Consider the following 22,522-nt stretch of genomic DNA (forward strand, 5'->3'; position numbering starts at 1 on the left):
TGCAGTTTGCAGAAAATCTAGAGGGACTGATGTTCTGTACAACTAGGCACTGCTAAAATTGCATAGCCTAACATTTAAGCTAAGGAGGAGGAAATGCTTCAAGTTGAATATAAAACCTCAACTCAGTTCCTTTGTGTTTGTGCACTGTATGCTAGACAAAGTAATTACTTGATGATTCCTCATTTATGCGGGATTTTATTGTGTGTTAGCTGCTGAGAAGTGGCATGAAATGACATGACTAACAAAGGGCAAGTCTGAGAATGCATCTGTCTTTTAATATAGTGAAACTTTGGCATTTGCTCTTTATACCTTAATATTGTAGAATGTAATTGCTGTAAAGCTCCATTACTGTAAATACATGTCATTTTAGGTAACAAAATTAATATTTTGGGAGAAGGAAAGGTAGGATCTGAGTCACTTGTCCAGAAAGAGGAATGTATTGAAATAAGTAAAGAACCAACCCAGGATCGAACCAAACGAGTGAGAGGTGGAAAAAGCCAAAAGAGGAAGAGGCTTAGGAAAGACATTGGAAAGAAGACGAAGAAGAAGAAGAAAGGTAAGTAACACATCAGGAAAAAGAAGCATTCTTTTTAATGCACGTGCCTGCTGTAAGTTGCTTTAGAAAAGCTGATGTGACTGTCACATAGCGTGGCAAATGGAAACTTACTGGCCATCTCTTCGGGTTGCCTCTTTCAGTGAAGAGGTTCAGATGTCCTGGGGCTGTATAGTAGCTCTAGAGAAAAACAGCGTGCTGTAACTGCTACCTGGGTGTGAATCATGAGTGCACTACTGTGCTGTACAAACTAAAGAGATTCTAATGGTGACTGTGCCAGATTAACTCCTTGCAATTCACCGTCATCTTTCAATAGCTGGCTTAAAGATTCTTCATGGTATGATGCTCTAGGTAGTCAGTTTGCTAACTAAAGTGCTTGTTTTCTCATTCCTGTGAGAGGTATTAATGCATTTTACTTTCTCAGCTGCTACTTCCTTCTCTGCTTTTGTCTTTTATTCTTACAGACTCCAATTGATGCTGATACTGCCCGTGATAGGAGTTTGAATTAATCAGAATATGTAGTGCTGAGATAACTAACTGCTTTTTTTTCTGGATTTGTTAGAAGAGGATTCTGTAGAAAAAAGCAAAAGACTCCGCTACCATGATGAAGCTGACCAGAGTGCCCTGCAGAGAATGACACGTCTGCGTGTCACCTGGACAGTGCAAGAAGACAGTCTGCTCATGCTGTGCCGAATTGCTAGTCATGTGCTAAACGCAAAGGTATTTAGTAGAACCTCTGTTTAAGGGGTCTGTGTGCTGAACACACATTTCCTCAGTCCTAGGAGTTCATCCTGGTTCTAACCATCATTTGTGTACGTAAAAGCTGAAGTTTAACTCTGAACGCTTTTGTGCTTCACACAGGTAAAAGGGCCCTTTGTTCCCTGGCAAGTAGTTCGGGATATCATGCATGCCAGCTTTGAGGAGTCCCTCGATAAAACTTCTCATTCCGTTGGACGAAGAGCTCGTTATATTGTCAGAAATCCACAGACCTATCTTAATTATAAGTAAGAAGGTTTCTGTCTATGTTCTAGGTATAGGCTAAATTCTCCTGACATGAAGTGAAGGGATATGCTCCTGTGGTTTTGCCTTATTTAATGTGAATATAAATTTCAACTTTTTTGCACCCTAGTGCTATCAAATCTGTATTGAACTGGGAAGATTTTAACTATGTACAACACCTTCAATTGTATCTGTTGCAGAGTTTGCCTTGCTGAGGTTTACCAAGATAAAGTCCTCATTGAAGATTTCATGAATAGAGAAAATAATTATGAAGATCCACAGGTAGGAGGGAAGTATTCTAAAGGTCATAGAGCACTGTACACTCTTTGAATTACTGAGTACTTGCACTGTTTCGATTACTGTGATTTCATATCTTATCTCTCCCTTGTACCCTTAGCTATTTTAAAAATAGCATCATTGTAAAAATGCAGCCTCATTGCTATTTTGAGAGTAAAGTGGACACAGGCAGCCTTCCAAAGGCACATAAACAGCACTGCTGTGCAACAAAAATTTTGGGGTTTCAGGGTGCTTGTTTATAAGTATCCATGAGTGAGCATCCATATGCACTGATTTTTGGTTTTTTTTTTTTTTTTTTTTTTTTTTTTAATCCTCTCAGCCTCCTTGTTATCTGAGCAAGAAAACATTTTTGCTCTGTAATTTCTTATTTTTTTATTCTGGCTGGATGTTGAAAAATTGCCTTAGTTTCTGTGGACAAGTGCAGGTTTGTAAGCACATTTCATGAGAGAAACCTTCATTTGATCTGTCAAAAGATTTTACTTAATTTTTGAGTTTTTTATGGCTTAAATCAACCACAATTTCAAATTGAAAAGTTGTTTACACTTTCACTGCAAGCAATTCCATTTTGAATTTCAAAACTTTATCACAACTGGGACAATGTCACAGCAAGATCTTCTTTGTTTTTATCCAGGAATGACAATTCCATATTATTGTCAGAAAATCCCAACCAGTTCTGTTGTTAGATTCATTTTTGTTCAAATAAAGAGGAGTTGTTCACTGGTGAGACATTGCTGAAATAAATGCATGTGTCCCCATCCCTAAAATCTGTCTTCGGGAGCAAATAATATCTTGTTTTCAGAGAGATACAGGACTGTTCCTCTTGTGTAACAGGTGACCTCCAAGCCATGATGGTACAAACAGACTTAATGGAGAACATGATAAAGCCTGAAGGGTGTGAATAGAAAAAAAGACTTAAGCAGAAGCTTAAACAAAGCTCTAGCAAGAGATCTTATGCTGTTAATTCGGTGTAATTGTTTTTAGTATGTTCACGGTGGGTTGCTTGTAGCTGTGAGCTTGGTTACAGGCAGAACCCGCAACTGTTAAGTAAATCAGCAAACTCAAACTCCACAGAGCTTTTTTGATGCATTCTGTTCTCTGTGGTACTCTTTCTGACTTGATCATTCAAAACCAGCTATTTCTACTAGAATTTTCCATGAACACTTTAAAAGTAGAGGGTCTTTTCCCACTCTAAGAAATTGAGGTTGATAACATTTCTCTCTCTTGTTTTCAAAGGTTTGTGCAAAGGAGTTTAAAGAGTTTGTGGAAAGACTGAAAGAGAAATTCAGTTCAACCCTGGGGAATCCCAAACTTGAGATTCCTGATACTTTGCAGGAACTCTTTTCCAGGTATTTTAGTTATGGTGCTTTGGACTCTGCACATGGGCTGAGACAGTGAGAGAGGGGGGCAATTCAGAGTAGACCTCTTCTCTGCTATGTGTGCTTTACAACCTCTGTTACTTGTACTCTTAGTATCAAAAGAAGTTTCAGTAAATACAACAAGCAATGTTTCTCTCAAATCCATACTTCCTAAATACATATAACTAATTTTCAGTTATTTGCACAAACTTGCTTATTTTAAATCATTCCCATTTTGCTAAATAAGGCTTTTTGTAAACCAGAATTCACAATGTCAGATTTTCATAAATTGTCAAATCCTCAACTTTGCTGTTAGAGGTGTTGGTACTGAGGTGTAACATTTTAATGCAATAGAAGACTTCCCTTTACCATTTTCCAGATTAACTGGCCCCATTTTATATCACAATTTGTAGCTGGTTGCTCACCTAAATCATCTCAGTGCTGCTAAAACTGTTGATACAGAAGAGCACTCAGCCTTGTATAGCATTCTCCAGCCCCAGATCATCAAGCTTTTTCATGATGAATAACACTTGGAAAGAAGTGTGAAAATCTGGGTCTCGAACCATTTTATGATAATAAATTTAGTACCTTCGTAAATTTTCTTACTTTGGGAAGGCTGTACGTTACAGCAAAAGTGCTGCCGATGGTAACTGGAAGTCTAAAACCTCAATCCATAGGTTTTAGATATCCATATAATATATATTTGCGGATATAGATATCCGCAAATATAGATATCCATATAATGTATTTGCGGATATAGCTATCTGACAATCCATACAGTTCTGTACTGCCTCCTGTCAATGAGTTTTATCTCCTTGTCAGCAGTGGAGTGAGGGAGATTGATCTGGATAGTTCTTTTAATTTTTGACACTTGGGCTGAGGGCTGGTGGAGCAGATACTTCCCCTGCGCTGTTTCAACACTTGTCTTATTAGCAGTTGCACTTGTTCAGCTTCTGGGTTTCACGGTTGATATAAAATCGCGGAATGTTACTTTTGTTTCAGTGTTTTCCTTTCCCTTCCCTTAACTAGATTTCGAGTTCTGGCAATCGGAGAAGACACAAATCAAAACACAAAAGAGGATAGTCTAAGCAGGTGAGTAGCAGTAGCACCATTTTTTCCCATTAGGACTCCAAGGTCATGTCGGCCCTCACATCTGTGAAAGTCATACAGTTTTCTAATTCAGTATGTTTTCCATCTGTTTGTTGCAGTGTATAAATTTATTAATAGAAAAATACTTTCACAAGGCTGTAGGGACCTCTGACATAGATTACAGATTTGATGAATAAATTGACAGCTGCCGTGCCCTTCTTAAAATGGTGGTCTGTTATCATTAGGACAGCATTGTATGTTTTCTTTGTGGGTGCTATACCTTAAGAGGAGGAGATGTTAACAAAGAGAACTTTGTTTTGTGTCGGATTATCTGGACTGATCCAAAAATTCAGGGTGGGAGGTCAGGAAAAGTGTAACAGGCTCCTTTATATGAATGATCCTCAGCTGTAGTGATCTCATGCCTTTATACATCTATTTTTCAGAAGCAGATGATTGAGTTTGCATATTTTTGTGCTAGTAGGTACCTCATGCTCAAAAATCACCATGAATAAACTCTTCTTTTTTTTTCTTTCTTATTTTCTTTCAGTGTCTATGATATTCATTTTCTAGTGCTACAGAATTTGATTCAGAGCACTTTGGCACTCTCAGATAACCAGATGAAATCTTGCCAGTCATTTCAGGTACAGCATCTGGACCAAACTTTACTGGTCATACAATTCTAAAGAGTTTCTCCTTCCTACTTTGATATATGCCTTTTTCAAATGGGAGAAAAGAAATGCAGAAACTGAAATTTGTATCCATTCTGTGGGGATTATTCTCTTCTGCTTTTAGGAAATTATATATTCTAGGCAGATTTTCAATATGTTGCTTTTCTCTCTGAGGGTGAGATTGCAAGATGTGAGGTTGAAGCAATCCCCAAAAACCATATGAAATAAACTCCACGTCCTTTCCACTGGGTCAAACTGTATCATGATTTAGTGCCCACTTGAGCAGTCGGAATTACGCTCTGGAGGAGATATTACAAAGACAGTCCTAGTATCCAGCTGACACTGGTGTTGCAAAGCCGCTCCTTCAGCGTTGGGCACCACAAAAATATATCATCTATCAGTCAGGCACTTTATTTTTTTTAAGTTAGAAGTTCAAAGGGAGTTTAATATCTCATCAGTAGGAAAGAGTGGAGCCTAGAAAGCCAAGCTCATGGAAGCAAACGTTCCTGGTAAAATGATGGGAAGAATCTACCAAAATGCGTTGCAGATGAGCATTTTTTACATACATAACTCTAGTGGGAGCCTGATCCCATTTTGAATATCAAGTGTTCTGTAGTATTTAGTTAATTTAATTGGCATTTACTGTGGGAAGCCTGGAATCCCATAGAAGGAATGGAATAGTGTAGTTAAGTGAATTTATATGTATCATTTACATTCTGGCTTGTAGCTCCATATTCATTTAGTTAATGTAAACCTCAAGTAGGTGAATCTAACAGTGGATTCAGAGCTAACACCGCCTTTTACATTGAACGGGGTTCTTTCGCAGACATTCCGATTGTACCGGGAGTACCGGGATGACATTCTTGTGAAGGCTTTCCTAGAGTGTCAGAAGAGAAGCTTGGTCAATCGCCGTCGAGTAACCCACACACTGGGACCAAAGAAAAGCCGGGCTTTGCCTTTTGTACCCATGTCTTATCAGCTGTCTCAGAGTTACTACAGGTGAGTGTCAGGAAGGTCATTGAGCAAATAAAAGCAGCTACCCAGGCATGCTTGGTATGGAGGAGAGAATAACCATGAAGTATCTAGAGCAAAGAACCTGACCGTCACAGCTGAAGCTGAAGAGATGAAGGTAACACGTATGTATGTCAGCCCTTTATTCACTTAGCAATTAGGGCCGTGCAGGGACTAGGGCCAAGTTTGCTGGGCAAACCTTTACAAAGACATATGCAGAGGAGAGGTAGCACCAAAGTTGAAGATGTGATGGAAAGATTTCTTTAGTGCTCTCGTCATTCTGATGGTTGCTTGCTTTTCCTGTCCAGTTACTTTGTGCTGCACTGTACCTGGATGTCAGGGGTGGCGGAGGAGAGTTTAACTGTAAATGTGTTCAATGCTCAAGCAGAAGATGAGATCTTTGCTTTGTATTTGCTATATAGTACCTGACCTTTACATGGTGCATAAATACCTAATGTTCTGGAACTAGTAAAAGGACTGTGAAAGCAGTTGTAGAAGGTACTTGGTCACCAGCTCTAGCTTGGAACTTCAACTATTTGGCTGCTCTGTGCTACCATGGGTCTAAAATTCATGCACTGTAAGAACAGATTATGAAAGTTTTGTGCTTCTTTGAATTTGTCCTTTTGTCCAGAGTTTTTACATGGAGGTTTCCCAGTACAATTTGTACAGAGTCCTTTCAGTTCCTTCAGAAGCTAAAGAATGCTGAAAAATCAGACCAGCCAGATAACTTCTCATTTAAAGATCAAGAAAACAACGCGGCAGAAGGAATGATTGCATTTCCTATGGATGGACCTGGTGGGCAGTGTGTGGCGATGCTTTCCCTGTTCTCCCTGGGACTTGTATCTGTGAATGTGAGAATCCCAGAGCAGATAGTTGTGGTGGACAGCACTATGGTAGAAAATGAAGTGATAAAAAGGTAAACACAGTTATTTCTATTGGGAAATACGGTTTGAGGGTAACTTAAATGAAATTGGACAGGCATTAGCATTTTCTGCACTGTATTGTGGCATGTTTTACTGTGATATTGTTTAGGTTTTTATTTCTGAGGGAGCATTCTGAAGTCTTAATGGCACTTTAGTTAGTGCCTGTCATTATAGCCTTGGACTGCATTTATCTTCACGTATGTGACATTTAAATTGCTAGGCACTTCACTGCCATCAGAGCTAACGTGGAAAGGAGAGCAGTGTGTGCTAGATGAGCATTTTCATCAACATTGTACCTTCCCATTTCAAGGACTGAGAAGGATTAGTAACAAGGTTTCAGCTTTATCAGTGAAACCTGTCTCCACAATATCGGTTCTATGTATTGTCTCCTCTTTGGTGGGTTTTTTTTTTTTTTTTTTTCTTTTAAGCCTCCAGTAATTGCTTACCACTGAAATTGAAACTCTCTCCCTAGGCAGTCTAATCCTCTGAATACTTATCCTTACAATCATTATGTGTTTTCTTAGAGTGCAACTAAAATCTCTCGCTGTAGTTTAACCTGTTCCTTCCTGTTGTGTATATATACATGGAAAATACTTTGTTCTCTTTCTCTTTAGAGCGGCTTATTACCTATTTGAAGATTGTTATCATAGTCTTCCCATAATATGCTGTTCTTTAAAATGTGCAGCCTTAGTTCCTTTACTTGTGTTTTTGGTATGTTATCCAGATCTCTGTCTTTCTCATTATTTTCCTCTGCACTGAACTGTGATGTGAAAAAACAAATGCCATGCTCTTGCTGGCAGTTCTGTGCCAGTTACATCATGTTATATAGGTGATATGCCTGCTAATACATCCTAAGATGATGAATAGCCATGGTCTTGCCAGAAAAAAAAAAAAAGGGGGGGGGCAGCCAAAAACCCCCAGTGCAGTGATTCATGTACAGCTTATGATTCTTGTGATTCACTATAACAAGTTTCTTTCCCTTTACCTAGTTAATTGTTTCCTCTTAGGGTGGAGGGACAGGTGCATGGTACTGTAATATAAATAACATGCATTTGTCCATATGAAATTGCTTACTGCGCTTTTCCAGACTGTTTCTCCAGTTTGCTGGAAGTGTTCTGAACGCAAATCCTGTCTTCTCATGAACTTGCAGCCTCTCCAGTTCGGTGATCCCATGCAAACTTAATAAGCTATTTTATCACCAGGGTCATTAGCAAAAATACACTGAACCCTGGACTAGTCCCATTTCTGAGTGCAGGCATCTGAGTCCACTTTTCCAACTCGTTATGTACTCGCACTATTTTTTCTAAATGATGTGTTCCCTTTTGGTTTTAAATATGTTTTAAGAGGAGGTACTTAAGGTCTAACTCATCTTAGAAAAGGCTGGAAGGAACCTTGGTTGTCTCTGGCATAACCTGCTTAAAACAGAGGCAACTTTGGAGTTAGATCAGGTTGTTCAGAACCTTCACCTTTATCCATAATGACTCTGGTCATGTCCTGGAAAGAAATAGTGTTGGTTTGACTAAGTTTGTTTCTGGGAAATCTATTCTGGCTGCTACCACTGTTCTTTACTTTGAGGCTGTCTGCAGTTTGGTTTTATGTTGTTTTTTTGTTGTTTTCAGTTACTTTAAAAAAGAAAAAAAAAGCGTTTGGTCTGTAATTCTTTCTTCTCCTTTTCTCCCTTAAAAATAAACAGTCTGCCCTATACTGCAGTATCCCTTATGGTCTCAGCCCTTGTGCTCTGACAGATGTTCCCTCATGATGAAGTGTCTGCTGAACCAAAGAGGTTCAGCACTGTAAGCTGAGATATTTTGGGTTCATTTCAACATGCTTGCAAAAAAGAGAGAGTTTCCTTTTCCAGGGACCTTTAGTGTATTTTCTTTTCTGTAGTTGCTTGTTCTCAGCCCTTTCAGTCATCCTGCTATGGACATAACCCACAGCTGCTCATGACTAAATACTAGAGTGCAGAATAGCATGTGTTCTTGCTCTGCTCAGTGTATGAGTCACTTTCTTATTTTGGAGGAAAAAAAAAAAAATAACCACACCTCTGTTTGCTGTAGTTTGGGAAAAGAAGGACTTGAGGATGATGATGATGATGATGATGACTTAGATGACAGCTCTGGAAGCAAACGGAGGATAGAAGTAAAAGCTCGTCAAGCATCTCATACGAATTACCTACTGATGAGAGGCTACTACGCCCCTGGAATTGTCAGCACGCGCAATCTGAGTCCCAGTGACAATATTGTGGTCAATTCCTGCCAGGTGAAGGTTAAGCTGCGATGTACACCGCTTCCAGGAAGACTCAGCTCTCCAGGTTAGTTTCTGTTTGGCCTAACTTGCACAGAATTGGGTTGGAGTAGGAAAGATAGCGAACTCACGAGCTGAGGAACTGATTTGAACAAAGCCTCTTAATAGGAACGTTCTTTTTTCATTACACATGCAGTTTGCCTTGTAATGCTTTCTCTCCTGACTTAAAACAAACAGGTGGTTGACTTACAGAGGCACCTTTTGTTGGTAACAAGTCCTTGCTGTATTTCATGTTGTGTGAAACTATTAATCCAAAGAGGAAGTCTGTCCTCTGCTCTGTTATCCCTTCTCCAGGAGGTTTTTCAGTCCCTTCTGCAACTTAAAACACCATATTATGTCACACCCAAGCTTTCTTTTCTGTAAAGAGAAAAGAAAATCTTTCAGAGCCCCTTGAATGGAAATTCACATTTATTTGTCTCATGCAAGTGCCTGAAATAGTGGTGTCCAATCATTTTACCTACAGTAATTTAAACATTTTGACAATATTTAGAGCTTGAATATTTGCAATTTATCAGCGCTCCCCCTTCTTGAAGAGCAGCTTCCTTTCAGCTGTAATGCAAATGTATCCAGGAAAGCCTTTAGTTGTATAGCTCTTCGGCTGGAAGGTCTAGTGCTGTCCCTTCCCATTCCTATTGCTGCTGTGGTAGAGGTAAAATAGAAATTCTTTCTCATATCTCTGCTGCCACACATGCCCTCCAGGTCTACTGAGCTGACAGCTCATTGCGGTTGTTCTCATTTTTCCTTGGCTGTCAAAGAAGTGCAGCTGTCATAGGAGTGTCCCACAAGGCACGATGTAAAGGCAGCCTGCAGATAAAAGGGCGGGGAGCAGGTACGAACAGTGCCAAAGCTACCCTCTAATCATCTGGGACTGGAAAAAGGTGTTACGCTGCTTCAACTTCTGAATGCTCTGTACAGTGGGGGTCAGTTTTGTGCAGTGATGGACCTGTCTCCAAACAGAGAGATGCTTTGTTATACTAAGTGTACTACGACATTGTCGGCTTGTAGTTTATACCTTATTTGGCCAATAGCTTTCTGCCACAGATCAGCTGCTTCCAATTTTTCAAATAATAGGGTCCTCCATAGCATTTCCTTGCCCTAGACTTTTCACTTGACCTTCTTCAAGAAAAAAAGGAGATGACTCCCTCATTAACTTAGAGTTAAGCTTGACCCAGTGTTAGAGAGAATACCAGTAAGTCTACACTGTCTTTCAGTGATACTTCACTTTGATATGAGGGTAAGCCCTGGTAAACCAGCTTGCTCTTCTTCTACAGGTCTTTTCAGAGAGAATATAATATGTAAGGCAGAAAGAAAAAAGGAAATTGCAACAATGAAGATGGAAAACTGAGTTCCGTTTTTATTGGAATAGTCTAGAACACCTCTAATCCATCTGTCTGGGAATATTTATCTTTCTGTAGTGTATTGCATAGTAACGGCTGCTTCACAGCTTATACACTTGTGTTTTATTTGCTTTGCAGTTTCTTCTCTGCTTGATGACATGGTCGTGGGAGTCTCCTGCCTCCCTGAAACTTTTACCAGGCTGATAAAAGTCCAAGAAGAAAATTATGAGGTTGATTGGTTTCTTCATGAGTGTACAGAACGTTATGGCTATAATCCCAGAGATGTAGCTGCTGTTTTGGAGATCCGTAATGCAATAGAGGCAACTTCCCATTTTGGCATTTGCAAAGCTGAGCTGAGCAAACGTTTCTGCAGCTATGAAGAGGTGGAACCTGAACGCACCAGGAGCTTGGAGCAGTACATTCAGGTGGTTTTACAGCCAGCTGCTTTCCATGCATTAATGATTGCATGCTTAGTATTCCCCTTGAATAGGACAATCTTCCAGGCTGTAGGAAGCAAATATAAATTGAACGAAGCTATTTATATTAGGCAAGAGATCATATGCCAATACCTGATAGCAATCTTGCCTCAAAGTTAGGAAGGCCAAAAATCAAAGCAGCACTTACTCAAAGACAGGAATGAGCTGTTTCGGAAACCTAGAGGCACCAACATCCACCTTTGGAAGCAAAATACTCTTTCCCAGTTATATTTTAACTTAATTTAAGCTGAACAAAAGTGTCTTGTGCTGTAGTTTCAGAAAAGTTTAAGGGGTAAAACATCTTTTCAACTTCAGTGCAGCAGGACAGAAAATTGAATGGTCTACTAAGCTCTTCCTCTTCCTTTGCTGCCAGCTAAAGATGGCAATTCCATGATATTTGGTTAAACTGACATTTTCCAGTGAAAGCTCCTGAGACAATTTTTGTGTTGTTTGTTTGTTTGTTTTAATAGGACCTTATTGAACTGCAGCAGGTTTTAGAAGTAGGAGGCCATACTGTAAGACTGGTTGCAATAGTATTTGCTAAGCCATGGCTATTACATTCAGTATGTCTGAAGAATAAACCAGATGATTCTGATCAGCAAGGTGCAGAAACCGCTCTCCCAGATGTACAACAGGATTGCCTGCCACCAGAACCAAAGAAGGGAGAGGAATGTTCGAGAGAGGAGGAGCAGCTGGGACAAGACACCCAATCTGTCAGTGATGAAGAGCCCCCAAGGAAGAGATGCAAGACTCAAAATGATGTCCTTCAAGATGGCAATCAACTCTGCCAGGGTTCACAGAGTGGTTTGAAAAGTGCAAACGAAAATAGCTTTGATGCAGGTGTTACTGATCCTGTTACAATGAAGGAAGCTTTAATCACGGATGAAGAAACAGGCTCCCTGGGAGGGCAGACAGAACACCTAGCTGAACAGCCGGGGTGTGCTCCAGGTGCTGTGAACGTGGACACTTACAAGGAACAAGAGAAATCTTGTTCTGAGGACAAAGAGCTTGAAGAAGAGAATGATGAGCTCGGCACTGAGCACAACAAGCAGATCCCTATCCTTGAACAATCAGCCAGTGAGCAGTATGATGATCTTTCCTACTTACAGGAGAACCCAGGAGTCTCTAAAGGTATGTAGGAGCACTCTACATCCAAGAAAGACTAGCTCATCATCAGTTAACCCCAAACAGGTAGCTCCATTTTATAAGCAAAAACTAGATTCTTTATGAAGCCGTACCAGTGATAGAGGGTTTTGTTTCTCACAGATGAAGTCGCATTACACTACTTGAGCTGGAAGGTCTTGGAGGTTTCAAATATAACAAAGATTCCTCCCTGTGCCTATTGTGGGAATGTTTGTGACTAGTCCAGAAATGTGTTTTTCTTAGAAACTCGTTTCCGTGTCTTATTCTTCTCCAAAAACCTATTTGGATCTCAAGTTTCTCATCTCTGGCTTCAGTCCAAAGGCTAGACATCTCTAAACCTAGAAAACACAGCGCTGCTGGTGTACATTTAACTAGAATGCCCATGACTGAAAGTTGTAAAGTCATTAAGCCATTCACCAGAAAGCAGCACGTGCCAGTGAGAAGATTAATAGCCTCGTTTGTAACCCAATTTGACTTCATTTTCATTTCCTTTTTACTGCCAGTTTTAATAGCTAGTAGTTCTTGCCAAGCTTTACATTAAGTAGGTTGTTGGGCATTTTATTTTGGTTTTGTCTTTATCAGCTCTGATTTCAGATTGAATCACAAGCTAACTGCTTGTGTGGTATTTTGCCAAGATCTGGCGTTACCCACGTTTCCAGCTGCAGGCTGCCATGTGAATCAGTGCAGACTGATCCGTAGCATCTTAGAGCTCGGTATTGTTTAATTGGAGCCTTCCTGCAGGAAACAGACTCCAGGCTGTCTAAACAGCAAAGACTTCAGCAGTTCTTAACATGAAACTACTAAAGTACTGTTCTGGACTTAACTTCCTCTACTTGTTTGTAACATGGGAGGGAAAAAAATAGTAGTTACCTTATCAAGCATAGAGTTCTTACTGGTCTTAATGATGAAGGCCAGCTGAAGGGTTTACATGAGCTTAAGCCAAAGCTGTTAGCCTCTGGGTGTGGTAGAAGTACCTACATTAAGTAATTGTGTAATTAAAACCCATGACATCATGCATAATGGAAGTTGCAGAGACAACTTTCACTTTGAAACCACGCTCTGCTGAAAACTTGAGCTTGCATTCTCAAGTCTACAGGTACTCAGACTTCTGCTCAACTTCCGTATGATTACCAGGAGCATTAAGTTAAACCCACATGAGTGCCTGCATGCTGAGACCCTGCCTAGCTCTCTGTGTGAAACTCAGTTCTTTCAGTCCCTAGAATTACTTGCTATTCAGCCATGTCATCGGGCTTCTAGGAATAAAACTTCTTGCTGTGATTTGGGAATGGAACCACAAAAAATGTGGGTGGAGCAGACAGATGTGGTTGTGAGAAGAGGGGTGGGAAAGAAAAAGAGTATGCTGCAGACAGGTAATGGCAGTCAGAGTGGAAGCTTAGCTCCCCATGCAAGTGAGAACAACACACGGCGTAGTTTGCTTGTGTTATTTTCTAGCATAAGCTGTTGCATTTTACAGCTTCGCCACCTTTTGCTTTCCTTCCACTAGATAAAGAGTTTGGGTTAATTAAAAACTATGTGTTCTTTCCAGGAAGCTCTATGACAGATGTATCCCAGGCAGCCAGGGACCGGTGAGTAAGAGAGACATCTGCAGAATAACTGAACACCTAGCACTACCAAAATAGCATCTGGAAGCAAATGATTTGGAAACCTTAGTTTTATGCTCTGATGGGCAGTGAGCATTGATGATGGAGAAACCCCATGTTTTCCTCCATTGTTCTTGTTAATGTTACTTATGCTTGCATGCATGCTGAAAAAATTCCTCTGGTACGTGGTTATTTTTTTCCCAAAAAACCAACTAGCTGCAAATATCAGAGGAACAAAACTCATTTTCCTTCTCAAATAAGTCCAACGCCAGAAAGTCTCAGCTTCTATATGCCCAAGAAAGGCCTGGAGAAACTGCAATATGGGAAATGTGAATTGCTGTGCAGGGTCTGTCTTTTGTCTCCAAAGTGCTAAAAATGAGGAATTCGGTTTCCTATCTGAGCACTGTTGCTGCATGTTGCAGATTGAAGCAGGTCTTGGATAACTTTTGGAGGATGTTAGAGCTAGTAACAAACAAAGAAGCAAAACAAAGCTGTGCTGGTCATCAAGGCTCAAGGTAATTGTTGGGTGGTGTAATGGTGCTAAAAGTGCTTCTCGGGTGGTGAACACCTAGTGTGAAATACTTCAGGTCCGTGGAACTGTCTAGTAGATTAGCACCAGTCTCTGCCCATTCTCAGAGCAGCTGCAGAATTTACACCTAGGATGTGAGCAAACACTGGCAATGGATGTAGTAAGAACCTCTATTATGCAGAAATTACGATGATGGGAAAGCTAGCTAGAAGAATAATTCCCAACAGAGATGAACTTAAATTGCCTTTTGCAGGGCCTGCGAGAACGTCTGCTTCATTGGGAGACCCTGGAGGATTGTGGATGGGAATCTGAATAAACCTGTGTGTAAGGGGATGATGGAAGCTGTGCTCTACCACATCATGACAAAACCAGGCATAACGGAGGGCATGCTCTTGCAGCATTACACGGGGGTCCTGCAGCCCGTTGCCGTCTTAGAGATACTGCAGGTATGTGAATCATCAGCTGTGTGAACTGAAATCTGGTTCAGCTTCTGCATTGAGAGCCAGCAGCTACTGTGCTGCAAGTGCGAGGAAAAGGGGACTGTGAATGAACCGTGAAAAATAATCTTCTCCCTTTAGTGCAAATTATCCAAAGCCAGAGCAAGTTACTGTTCACAATGAGGATGGAAGGCAGCCTGCTTTACCTTCCTTGGAATGACTGTATTACTGATGTTAAAATTGGAGCTTGCTTCTGAAACGGATGTACATGCCGTGGAAATTCTGGTTGTTTACTGCAGAGCGGTGGCTTGTCACTGTGAAATATTAAGCACGGCTGTTTAATGCAGTGTTAATCACCATGGAATTTATCTTATGTTTTTCCCTATATACCTTTCAGATGGGTAGTCTTTGACGTAAGAATCACTGAAATGTGTCTGTGCTAGACAGTCCTGTAAATATGACCTTCTGTCCTGACAGACCTGCTTAAAGGCATACATCCTTAATTGTAAAACAATACATGGTGAGAAAATTTGAGTTTCTCATATCTTTTTTCCCACATCTTGAAGTTTGATTGCCACCGCTGCTACTTTGCAAAGGAAACCTTGATTTATTTTCTTTTTTCTATAAGGATTCAAAATCCTAAGTATAGCAGTAGTATTGCAGTCCTTCCCATAAGCACGACTTCCTCTGCTAATGCTGGAAATCAATGTTCCAGTGTATGTATGCCACGCTTCTGTCCAAAGGCTCATGCATTTGGTAACAGTGCAAGCTGTGTACGCCTCCAGTGATGCACTGAGCAACCATCCCGTTTCCTAGGTGTTCCATCGCAGCTTGGCCGTGTGTCCTGTGCCGCAGCAACACTGCCAAGGGGGTAACTGGGATCAGGGCACAGGCAGAGCAGCAGCAGACAGGTTTAAGACTGCAGTACGGAGTGTACAGTGGTGAGGCATGCACGTGTGGGAGAGCAATACAGACTCCTAGGCAACTTTTATTCAAATCCACAAAGTCAAGGAATTACCTGGACATTTTACAGATCAGAGAACTTTAATCTAACTTCTCTAGCAATAAATTTTAACAAGAACTGGTTTTGAAACCATAGACAGAGCTTATATCTGTAATATAGCAAATATCAGTAAATCTAGACGCACACCTATGTGAGGTTACTGAATACCCACCAGATGTTTTCAGCACATGGATCGCCTTGCTGGCTGTTGCTGTGGGAATGAATGCTAACCCATCAGCAAGAACTGAGCCAGAAGGTTTACACCTGTGCCACCACGAAATGATTCGTAGTTGGGCCTAAATGTTGAGATCTGTTGTTGAACGCTGTTCTGTGTCAGTATCCAGATGTCAGCCACTGTGCTGAAAGTGACAAATGAGCATATATCCAGCTATGCGAACTGGCTTTGCTGTGCTGGAATCTTTGCCGTCCCCACCGTCTCCTGAGGGGGTGGAGCGCAGCCACTTTTGGTATAAATTGGCTGACGTTTCTGAGAACACTGTAGGCAGAACAGCATTAAGTGCTTTTTATTTTCTGCAACTGCTCAAGCTAAAATATGTGAATTTTTCTGCAGGGTCTGGAAACTCTTGGTTGCATCAGACGATTCTACATGAAAAAGCCATCCCTGGTGTCGCTCTTTTCTCAGCCAGTTGTGGAAGAAAAACTAAACAATCCCAAACTGAGCGAAACCCCGACAATATACTATGAGCCTACGATAGACTGTACTCTCAGGTTGGGAAGAGTGTTCCCCTGTGAAGTGAACTGGAATAAATGGGTGCAGATTATCCCTGTATAAAAGAGGTAAAGCTGAGTCTCATTAAATTGGTTTAGCCTGTAGGAGCGAGTGTTAATGCCGATTAAATGTTAATATTTCTGCTCCATCATGTTTTTACTAAGTTATTTTTCCTTTTTACTTTTGAATGTATTTAAACTGAGAATAAAGCTTAACGTTAAGACACAGGTAATATTTATCGCACTTTAAGTATATTCTCTTTTTACCAATGCCACATAGTTCATAGTTTCTGCTTTATCTTACGTGGTTTTCACAAGGCACAGCAAAGGCCCCTTTTTCTTTTTTTCTTCCCCTAAGGCCACAACAGTAACATTTTACCTTTGCTTTGCCTTCTGCTCTGTTGTACAGCAGCTGGCCCTGTACTAAGGTTTGGTAACTATTCTTTAGCTTAGTTATCTTAGGGTCTGTCTGTATTTCAAACACTGGTTTCTTGGTGTGCGTGGCATTAGTTTATTATGTGTGCTTTTAGCAGAACTACTGCACCATGTGAAATAAGGGCCTGATAGTCTTCCAAGGCCCTGCAGAGGGACCTGGCCAGGCTGGATCGTTGGGCCGGGGCCAACTGCATGAGGTTCAACAAGGCTCAGGGCCGGGTCCTGCACTTGGGTCACAACAACCCCATGCAACGCTACAGGCTGGGGGAGGAGTGGCTGCAGAGCTGCCTGGAGGAAAAGGACCTGGGGGTGCTGGTCGACAGCCGCCTGAACATGAGCCAGCAGTGTGCTCAGGTGGCCAAGAGGGCCAATGGCATCCTGGCTTGTATCAGGAATAGTGTGGCCAGCAGGACCAGGGAGGTGATAGTGCCCCTGGACTCGGCACTGGTGAGGCCGCACCTCGAGTCCTGTGTTCAGTTTTTGGCCCTCACTCCAAGAAGGACATGGAGGTGCTGGAGCGTGTCCAGAGGAGGGCAACGAAGCTGGTGAAGGGTCTGGAGCACAAGTCTTATGAGGAGCGGCTGAGGGAGCTGGGGTTGTTTAGTCTGGAGAAGAGGAGGCTGAGGGGAGACCTTCTTGCTCTCTACAACTGCCTGAAAGGAGGCTGTAGCCAGGTGGGGGTCGGTCTCTTCTCCCAAGTAACAAGCGATAGGATGAGAGGAAACGGCCTCAAGCTGCGCCGGGAGAGATTTAGGTTGGATATTAGGAAAAACTTCTTCACTGAGAGAGTGGTCAGGCACTGGCACAGGCTGCCCAGGGAAGCGGTGCAATCACAGTCCCTGGAAGCATTCAAAAAAGATGTGGATGTGGTGGCTGGGGACATGGTTTAGAGGTGGGCCTGGCAGTTAGGTTAACGGTGGGACTCGATGATATCCGAGGTCCTTTCCAACCTTAACGATTCTAACACAGGGAGGAACACCCTTTTGGAGCCTCCGGTTTTCAAGCACCCACACAGCAGACGGTTGCTTCCACCCAGTGTCGTGTTTATTGCAGAAGACACCCAAACCCCATCCCCGCGGGACCTCTGCTCCCGGGCCCGGGGCCGGGCCGAGCCCGTCAGGGGAGAGCGGGCTGGGCCGGTGCCGCGGCCCCTCAGCCCCGGGGCGGCCGGGGTTGGGCCGGGGGCCTCAGTCCCGCCAGCGGTGCCCGCACTGGGCGTTGCAGCACTTGTAGAAGGTGGTCATGGGCTCGTCGGCCGAGCGCGTCTGGATCTGCATGAAGTAGGCGCGGGGGTGCTCGCACTTGGGGCACGGCTCTGCGGGGCGAGGCGCCGTGAGGCGAGGCGAGGCCCGGCCCCCCCCGCGCCCCGGCCCGCCGCGGCCCGGCCCTACCTGCGGTGGAGTCCACGTTCTCCCAGGCCGCGGCGCCGCCCAGCACGTCGTCCACCTCCTTCAGCCGCGGGTACTTCCTGCTCGTCACCTGCGGGAGGCCGCCGGTCAGGGGGGCCCGGGCCGCCCCAGCGCCGGGCCGCCCTCCCCGGTCCCCGCCCCCCCTCCCCCGGCACCTTCCGCGTAACGTTGCGCACGTAGGGGCAGGTGGTGCAGGCGAAGCGGTGGCAGCGCGGCCCCTCCTCGGCCACCAGCACGTTGCCGCAGGCCGGGCAGAAGAGCAGCATCCCCGGTTCCGCGGCGCCGACCGCCCCTTCCGGCGCGGCGATGGCGGAGGCCGAGGAGGAGCTGGCGCACGCCGAGGTGCTGGAGCTCTTCCAGGCGGCGCTGGCGCGGCTGGTGCAGGACCCGCTGCTCTGCGACCTCCCGCCGCAGGTGGGGCCGGGGGCGACGGGGGCCGGGCCGGGGGCGGCGGGGGCCGGGGGGGCGGCGGCGGGGCTCAGGCCCGCCTCGCTCGCATGTCGCGGCCGTGCCGCCCGCAGGTGACGGCGGAGGAGATCGGCTCGCAGGTGGCGCTGGAGTACGGGCAGGCCATGACGGTGCGCGTCTGCAAGGCGGACGGCGAGACCATGCGTGCGTCCCGGGGCCGGGGGGCGGGCGGAGCCGGGCCGGGGGGGGAGCGGGCCGCGGGGGGGCGCGCCCAGGCCAGGCCCGGCCGGGCGGCGGGCGGCTGCCGGGGCGCTGACGGGGCTCCCCCCCCGCCTGCAGCCGTGGTGGTGGTGCAGAACGCCTCGGTGCTGGAGCTGAAGAAGGCGCTGCGGCGGCACGTCCAGCTGCGGCAGGCACGGCAGGGCGGCGTCCAGCACCTCAGCTGGTGAGCGGGCCGCGGGCTGGCGGGACCCCCTGCTCCCCCCACCTGCCTCCCTTGCCCGGTTCCCTCTGCCGCTCCCCCTAAGCGTTTTTCCCCTAGGAAGTACATATGGAGGACATACCACTTAACCTACGCCGGAGAGAAACTGGCAGATGACAGGAAGAAGCTGAGAGAGTGAGTACTCGGGTCCCTGCTGGCGTCCGTGCGGCTGGAGAGGCCCAGCTGGAGTCCGCACGGCACCTGCAGAGGCAGGGCTAACGGCGGGCTTTGTGCCCTGGCGCAGGCAGGTCCCAGCACTGGCACAGGCTGCCCAGGGCAGTGGCTGAGTCCCCATCCCTGGAGGTATTTACAAGACGTGTAGATGTGGTGCTTAGGGACGTGGTTTAGTGGCTTGGCAGCGCTAGGTTAATGGTTGGACTGGATTGATCTTAAAGGTCTTTTCCAACCTAAATGATTCTACAATTCCACTTGAAACTGACTGCAAGATGGGACCAGCCCTGCACACAGCGGTGGGACAGGCCCTGCCCTGACAGACTGAGAGGCCGCATGCAGGGCGGGAAGCTCTCAAGTAGCTCCTCAGCCACAACCACCCTGTGCTGAGTGAGTTCATCCAATTCCGACCACGCCGAGGCACTCGGACGCATCGCCCCTTGGCTGTCTGTGCCAAACTCCTGCAGAATAGGTCATGCTTACTAAGGTTACACCTGAGGTATCCTGCAGAGACAAGATAAGTGAGAAAAAGCATGAGCGTGAGGGGGGTAGAACACAGAGGCGGCCAGGAATGGTGCCATGTGTATGAAGTGTATGAGTTCATCTCCAGGGAAACTGGGAGCTACTCAGCAGAGGATGGGGTCAGGACACATAATGTGGTGGACAGGATCCAGGGTGGAAGGGACCGCTGGAAGTCATCTAGTCCAACCCTCTGCACAAGCAGGGTCAGCTAGAGCTGCTTGCTCAGGGCTGCGTCCAGTTGGGTTTTGAGTCTCTCCAAGAACGTAGCCCCCACAACCTCTCTGGACAACCTGTTCCAGTGCTCAGTCACCCTCACAGAGGGCTTGGCAGAGCTGCTGAGGTAGAAAGGCAGGAAGGAGGATGGAAGAACAGCAAGCAAAGAGCAAACCAAGGATAAGAGTGTTGGGCTCTGGACCTGCGCAGCCACGTATCAGAGACCATCTAGTAACAACACTGACAGACGACTCCCACGTTTCCATGCCCATTCTCAGGGCAAGGGGGCAGGAGGTGCTGCTGAGCACCCTAGCTGTTGCATACAGCAGTGCTGGGTATGCCAGCCTGCACACAGACCAGCAAGAAAAGCTTGTCTGAAGTATTAAAAATTTAGCAAGACAGCCCTAATCAAAGCTGTCCTCAAAGACTGAGCTATGGGTGATAGATGTTGCATTTAAGGGGATGTTGCAGTTAAAAAGGTAGGTGATCAGATCCTTCAGTGCTAGCAGCATGTTCTACACACACAAGTGAGAACTTTAACTTGCCCTGTATTAGAGCACAGCACGTGATCGTAGGAGTCCGTCTCCCCCTGGGAAAGAGGAGGCTATAGGATTTCAAAGGTTGTAGTTCCTGGGAAGCTGGCATATAACAGCATAACTCTCTGTTCAGGTATGGCATCAGAAACCGGGATGAGGTCAGCTTCATAAAGAAACTTCGAAAGTAACCTGTCAGGTAAGTCCTAAACATCCATTACGAGCTACCAGTTCTTCATCTTCCTCTTCCCCAGGCCTTAGCGTTCAGGCTCACAGCAGCTGGTCGTGTTGCTCTCCGCTGCATAGCAGAGCATTTCTGAGTGCCGGTGCCTGCATTCGGCTTGTGCCCTGGCTCTGGTCTGTTTCCACACCCTGGTTGTGTTGCTTGTGCTTCTCTCAGGGTGGGGAATGATAATTCAGCTACTTCAGTTACCGTACATCAGGAGCAGCAGCAGCAATATCTTAGCAATGGTGTATCTCTAACCCTACTTTATGTTTAGATCCTTATCTGCTCCCACAACGTCTTGAGATTCATTAAATGCAGGGTTCCTTTGTTGGCCCTTGTGATTGCTTCTAGGACCTTGCTTTCTTTTAGGCTTCTTGAATCTGTGGAAGTCACTGCTAGGAACGTGGATGGGCGCTAACTAACCCCTAGGAGGACAGAGGTCTCCTTGTGCTACAGGTCATTGCCATCACCCAGGTCCTTTGGGTCCGTCTGTGTGCCTCACACCCGAGTGACTGTGCTCTCCCCCTGCTCCTAGCGCTCCTGCACCACGCAGAGCACCTGCAGCTAACAGAAATGTCCCGTGGGTGCGCGTAGGCAAACACAGCGTGTTCTCTGCTGTTCCACAGTGGGTGTATTTTGAGCCGTCTTTCTCAATTACTGCAAGCTGTAAGGAGCTAGGAAAAGGGACCTCAGCATACATATCCTGTCGTTTTTGTCTCTCACTTTCTCCAGTTTCTGGTTTATAGAAACTTGAGTTCAACCAATTCATTGTTCTCAGAAGACAGGACACACCACTAAACAACTTTCGGTCATGGTATTTCTGTGCAACCGATGCGTTTAAAAATACTTCCAGCACAGGGAGCGCTAGTAGCATGTATATTTACCTGTTTGTAACCTCTGTAGACCTAATTCTGGTATTATACTGCTATTTTTAGAAAGTTATGCACACAAACACAAGATGTGGCCAAGACTCTCAAGCTTAGCAAGTTTAAAATTATGTCTGCATCCCCTCAACATCTAAAAACACAAGTGCAGTGTCTGAAGAGCCGTGGTAATAGCAGCTTTTCCCAGCACTTGTTTTTTTTTGTTTTGCGGCTCCAGCTAGCTGGGTTAGAAACTGTTGCTTTGTGACCACAGTAACTTTTTTTCTCCTTTCAATGCTGCCACATTTGCAACATCCAGCATAATAAAATGGGTGCCATGCCAGAAGCCATCTGCCCCACAGCGCCTGTGACCAGCAGTCACCTGTGGCACCGGCTGATCCCCCCGGGCTGTCTGGGCGTGGTGGTGTGGCGATAAGGGAGCCCAGCATGCAGTAACTATTGTCACTGCCAAATGTCTTCTTTCTTTAACAGAGAGAGCAGAGAATCCAGCCCTACCAAGACCAGACTGTGGATTCAGCACGTTCCTGGAGGAAAAGGTTGTAACATTTCAAAGAGAAACAAACTCCAGTTGCATGGACATTCTCACATGTTTTTTGCAGTTGCTATTTGAAAGGTCTGCTTCTGAGCTGTATGTGGAATGTATTTTCAGTGATTAAAGAGACCCTCTAGTTTTCTGAGGCTTTTAAGGCCCTTATTTCCAGCTGCAAATCTGCATCTGACTGTTTTGGGTGCTAGAAAAGGATTGATTCTGCTGGTAAACAGCATAGGTGAGATAGATAAAGTAAC

General features: G+C 44.8%; 3 protein-coding genes across 4 annotated transcripts in view; 2 read left to right on the forward strand and 1 right to left on the reverse strand.

The window, feature by feature from the left end:
- Positions 1 to 16,676, forward strand: part of GTF3C1 (general transcription factor IIIC subunit 1) — a 44,083-nt gene extending 27,407 nt beyond the window's left edge. For both annotated transcript variants that reach the window (XM_082314393.1, XM_082314394.1), the window contains exons 23-37: positions 371 to 556; positions 1,116 to 1,273; positions 1,415 to 1,557; positions 1,753 to 1,834; positions 3,083 to 3,195; positions 4,234 to 4,296; positions 4,841 to 4,934; positions 5,788 to 5,960; positions 6,604 to 6,888; positions 8,953 to 9,206; positions 10,675 to 10,961; positions 11,483 to 12,143; positions 13,702 to 13,741; positions 14,539 to 14,731; positions 16,297 to 16,676. In XM_082314393.1, the coding sequence (XP_082170519.1) occupies positions 371 to 556; positions 1,116 to 1,273; positions 1,415 to 1,557; positions 1,753 to 1,834; positions 3,083 to 3,195; positions 4,234 to 4,296; positions 4,841 to 4,934; positions 5,788 to 5,960; positions 6,604 to 6,888; positions 8,953 to 9,206; positions 10,675 to 10,961; positions 11,483 to 12,143; positions 13,702 to 13,741; positions 14,539 to 14,731; positions 16,297 to 16,518 (2,954 nt within the window). In that variant the 3' untranslated portion in view covers positions 16,519 to 16,676. The remainder of the gene's footprint in view (positions 1 to 370; positions 557 to 1,115; positions 1,274 to 1,414; positions 1,558 to 1,752; positions 1,835 to 3,082; positions 3,196 to 4,233; positions 4,297 to 4,840; positions 4,935 to 5,787; positions 5,961 to 6,603; positions 6,889 to 8,952; positions 9,207 to 10,674; positions 10,962 to 11,482; positions 12,144 to 13,701; positions 13,742 to 14,538; positions 14,732 to 16,296) is intronic.
- A 1,239-nt stretch (positions 16,677 to 17,915) lies between these two features.
- POLR3K (RNA polymerase III subunit K) lies at positions 17,916 to 18,699 on the reverse strand. The gene is made up of 3 exons (XM_082312084.1): positions 18,454 to 18,699; positions 18,281 to 18,368; positions 17,916 to 18,204 (listed from the first exon to the last, which is right to left on the reverse strand). Exons 1-3 carry the CDS (start codon positions 18,562 to 18,564, stop codon positions 18,077 to 18,079), a joined length of 327 nt encoding a protein of 108 aa, XP_082168210.1. The 5' UTR covers positions 18,565 to 18,699; the 3' UTR covers positions 17,916 to 18,076.
- On the forward strand, positions 18,594 to 22,426 carry SNRNP25 (small nuclear ribonucleoprotein U11/U12 subunit 25). Its single transcript, XM_082312083.1, has 6 exons — positions 18,594 to 18,712; positions 18,820 to 18,910; positions 19,046 to 19,151; positions 19,248 to 19,322; positions 20,763 to 20,825; positions 22,208 to 22,426. Exons 1-5 carry the CDS (start codon positions 18,605 to 18,607, stop codon positions 20,815 to 20,817), a joined length of 435 nt encoding a protein of 144 aa, XP_082168209.1. The 5' UTR covers positions 18,594 to 18,604; the 3' UTR covers positions 20,818 to 20,825; positions 22,208 to 22,426.
- The last annotated feature ends 96 nt before the right edge of the window (positions 22,427 to 22,522 follow it).

Source organism: Platalea leucorodia (assembly GCF_965183815.1).
Source record: "Platalea leucorodia genome assembly, chromosome: 5".
Classification (NCBI taxonomy): Eukaryota; Metazoa; Chordata; class Aves; order Pelecaniformes; family Threskiornithidae; genus Platalea; species Platalea leucorodia.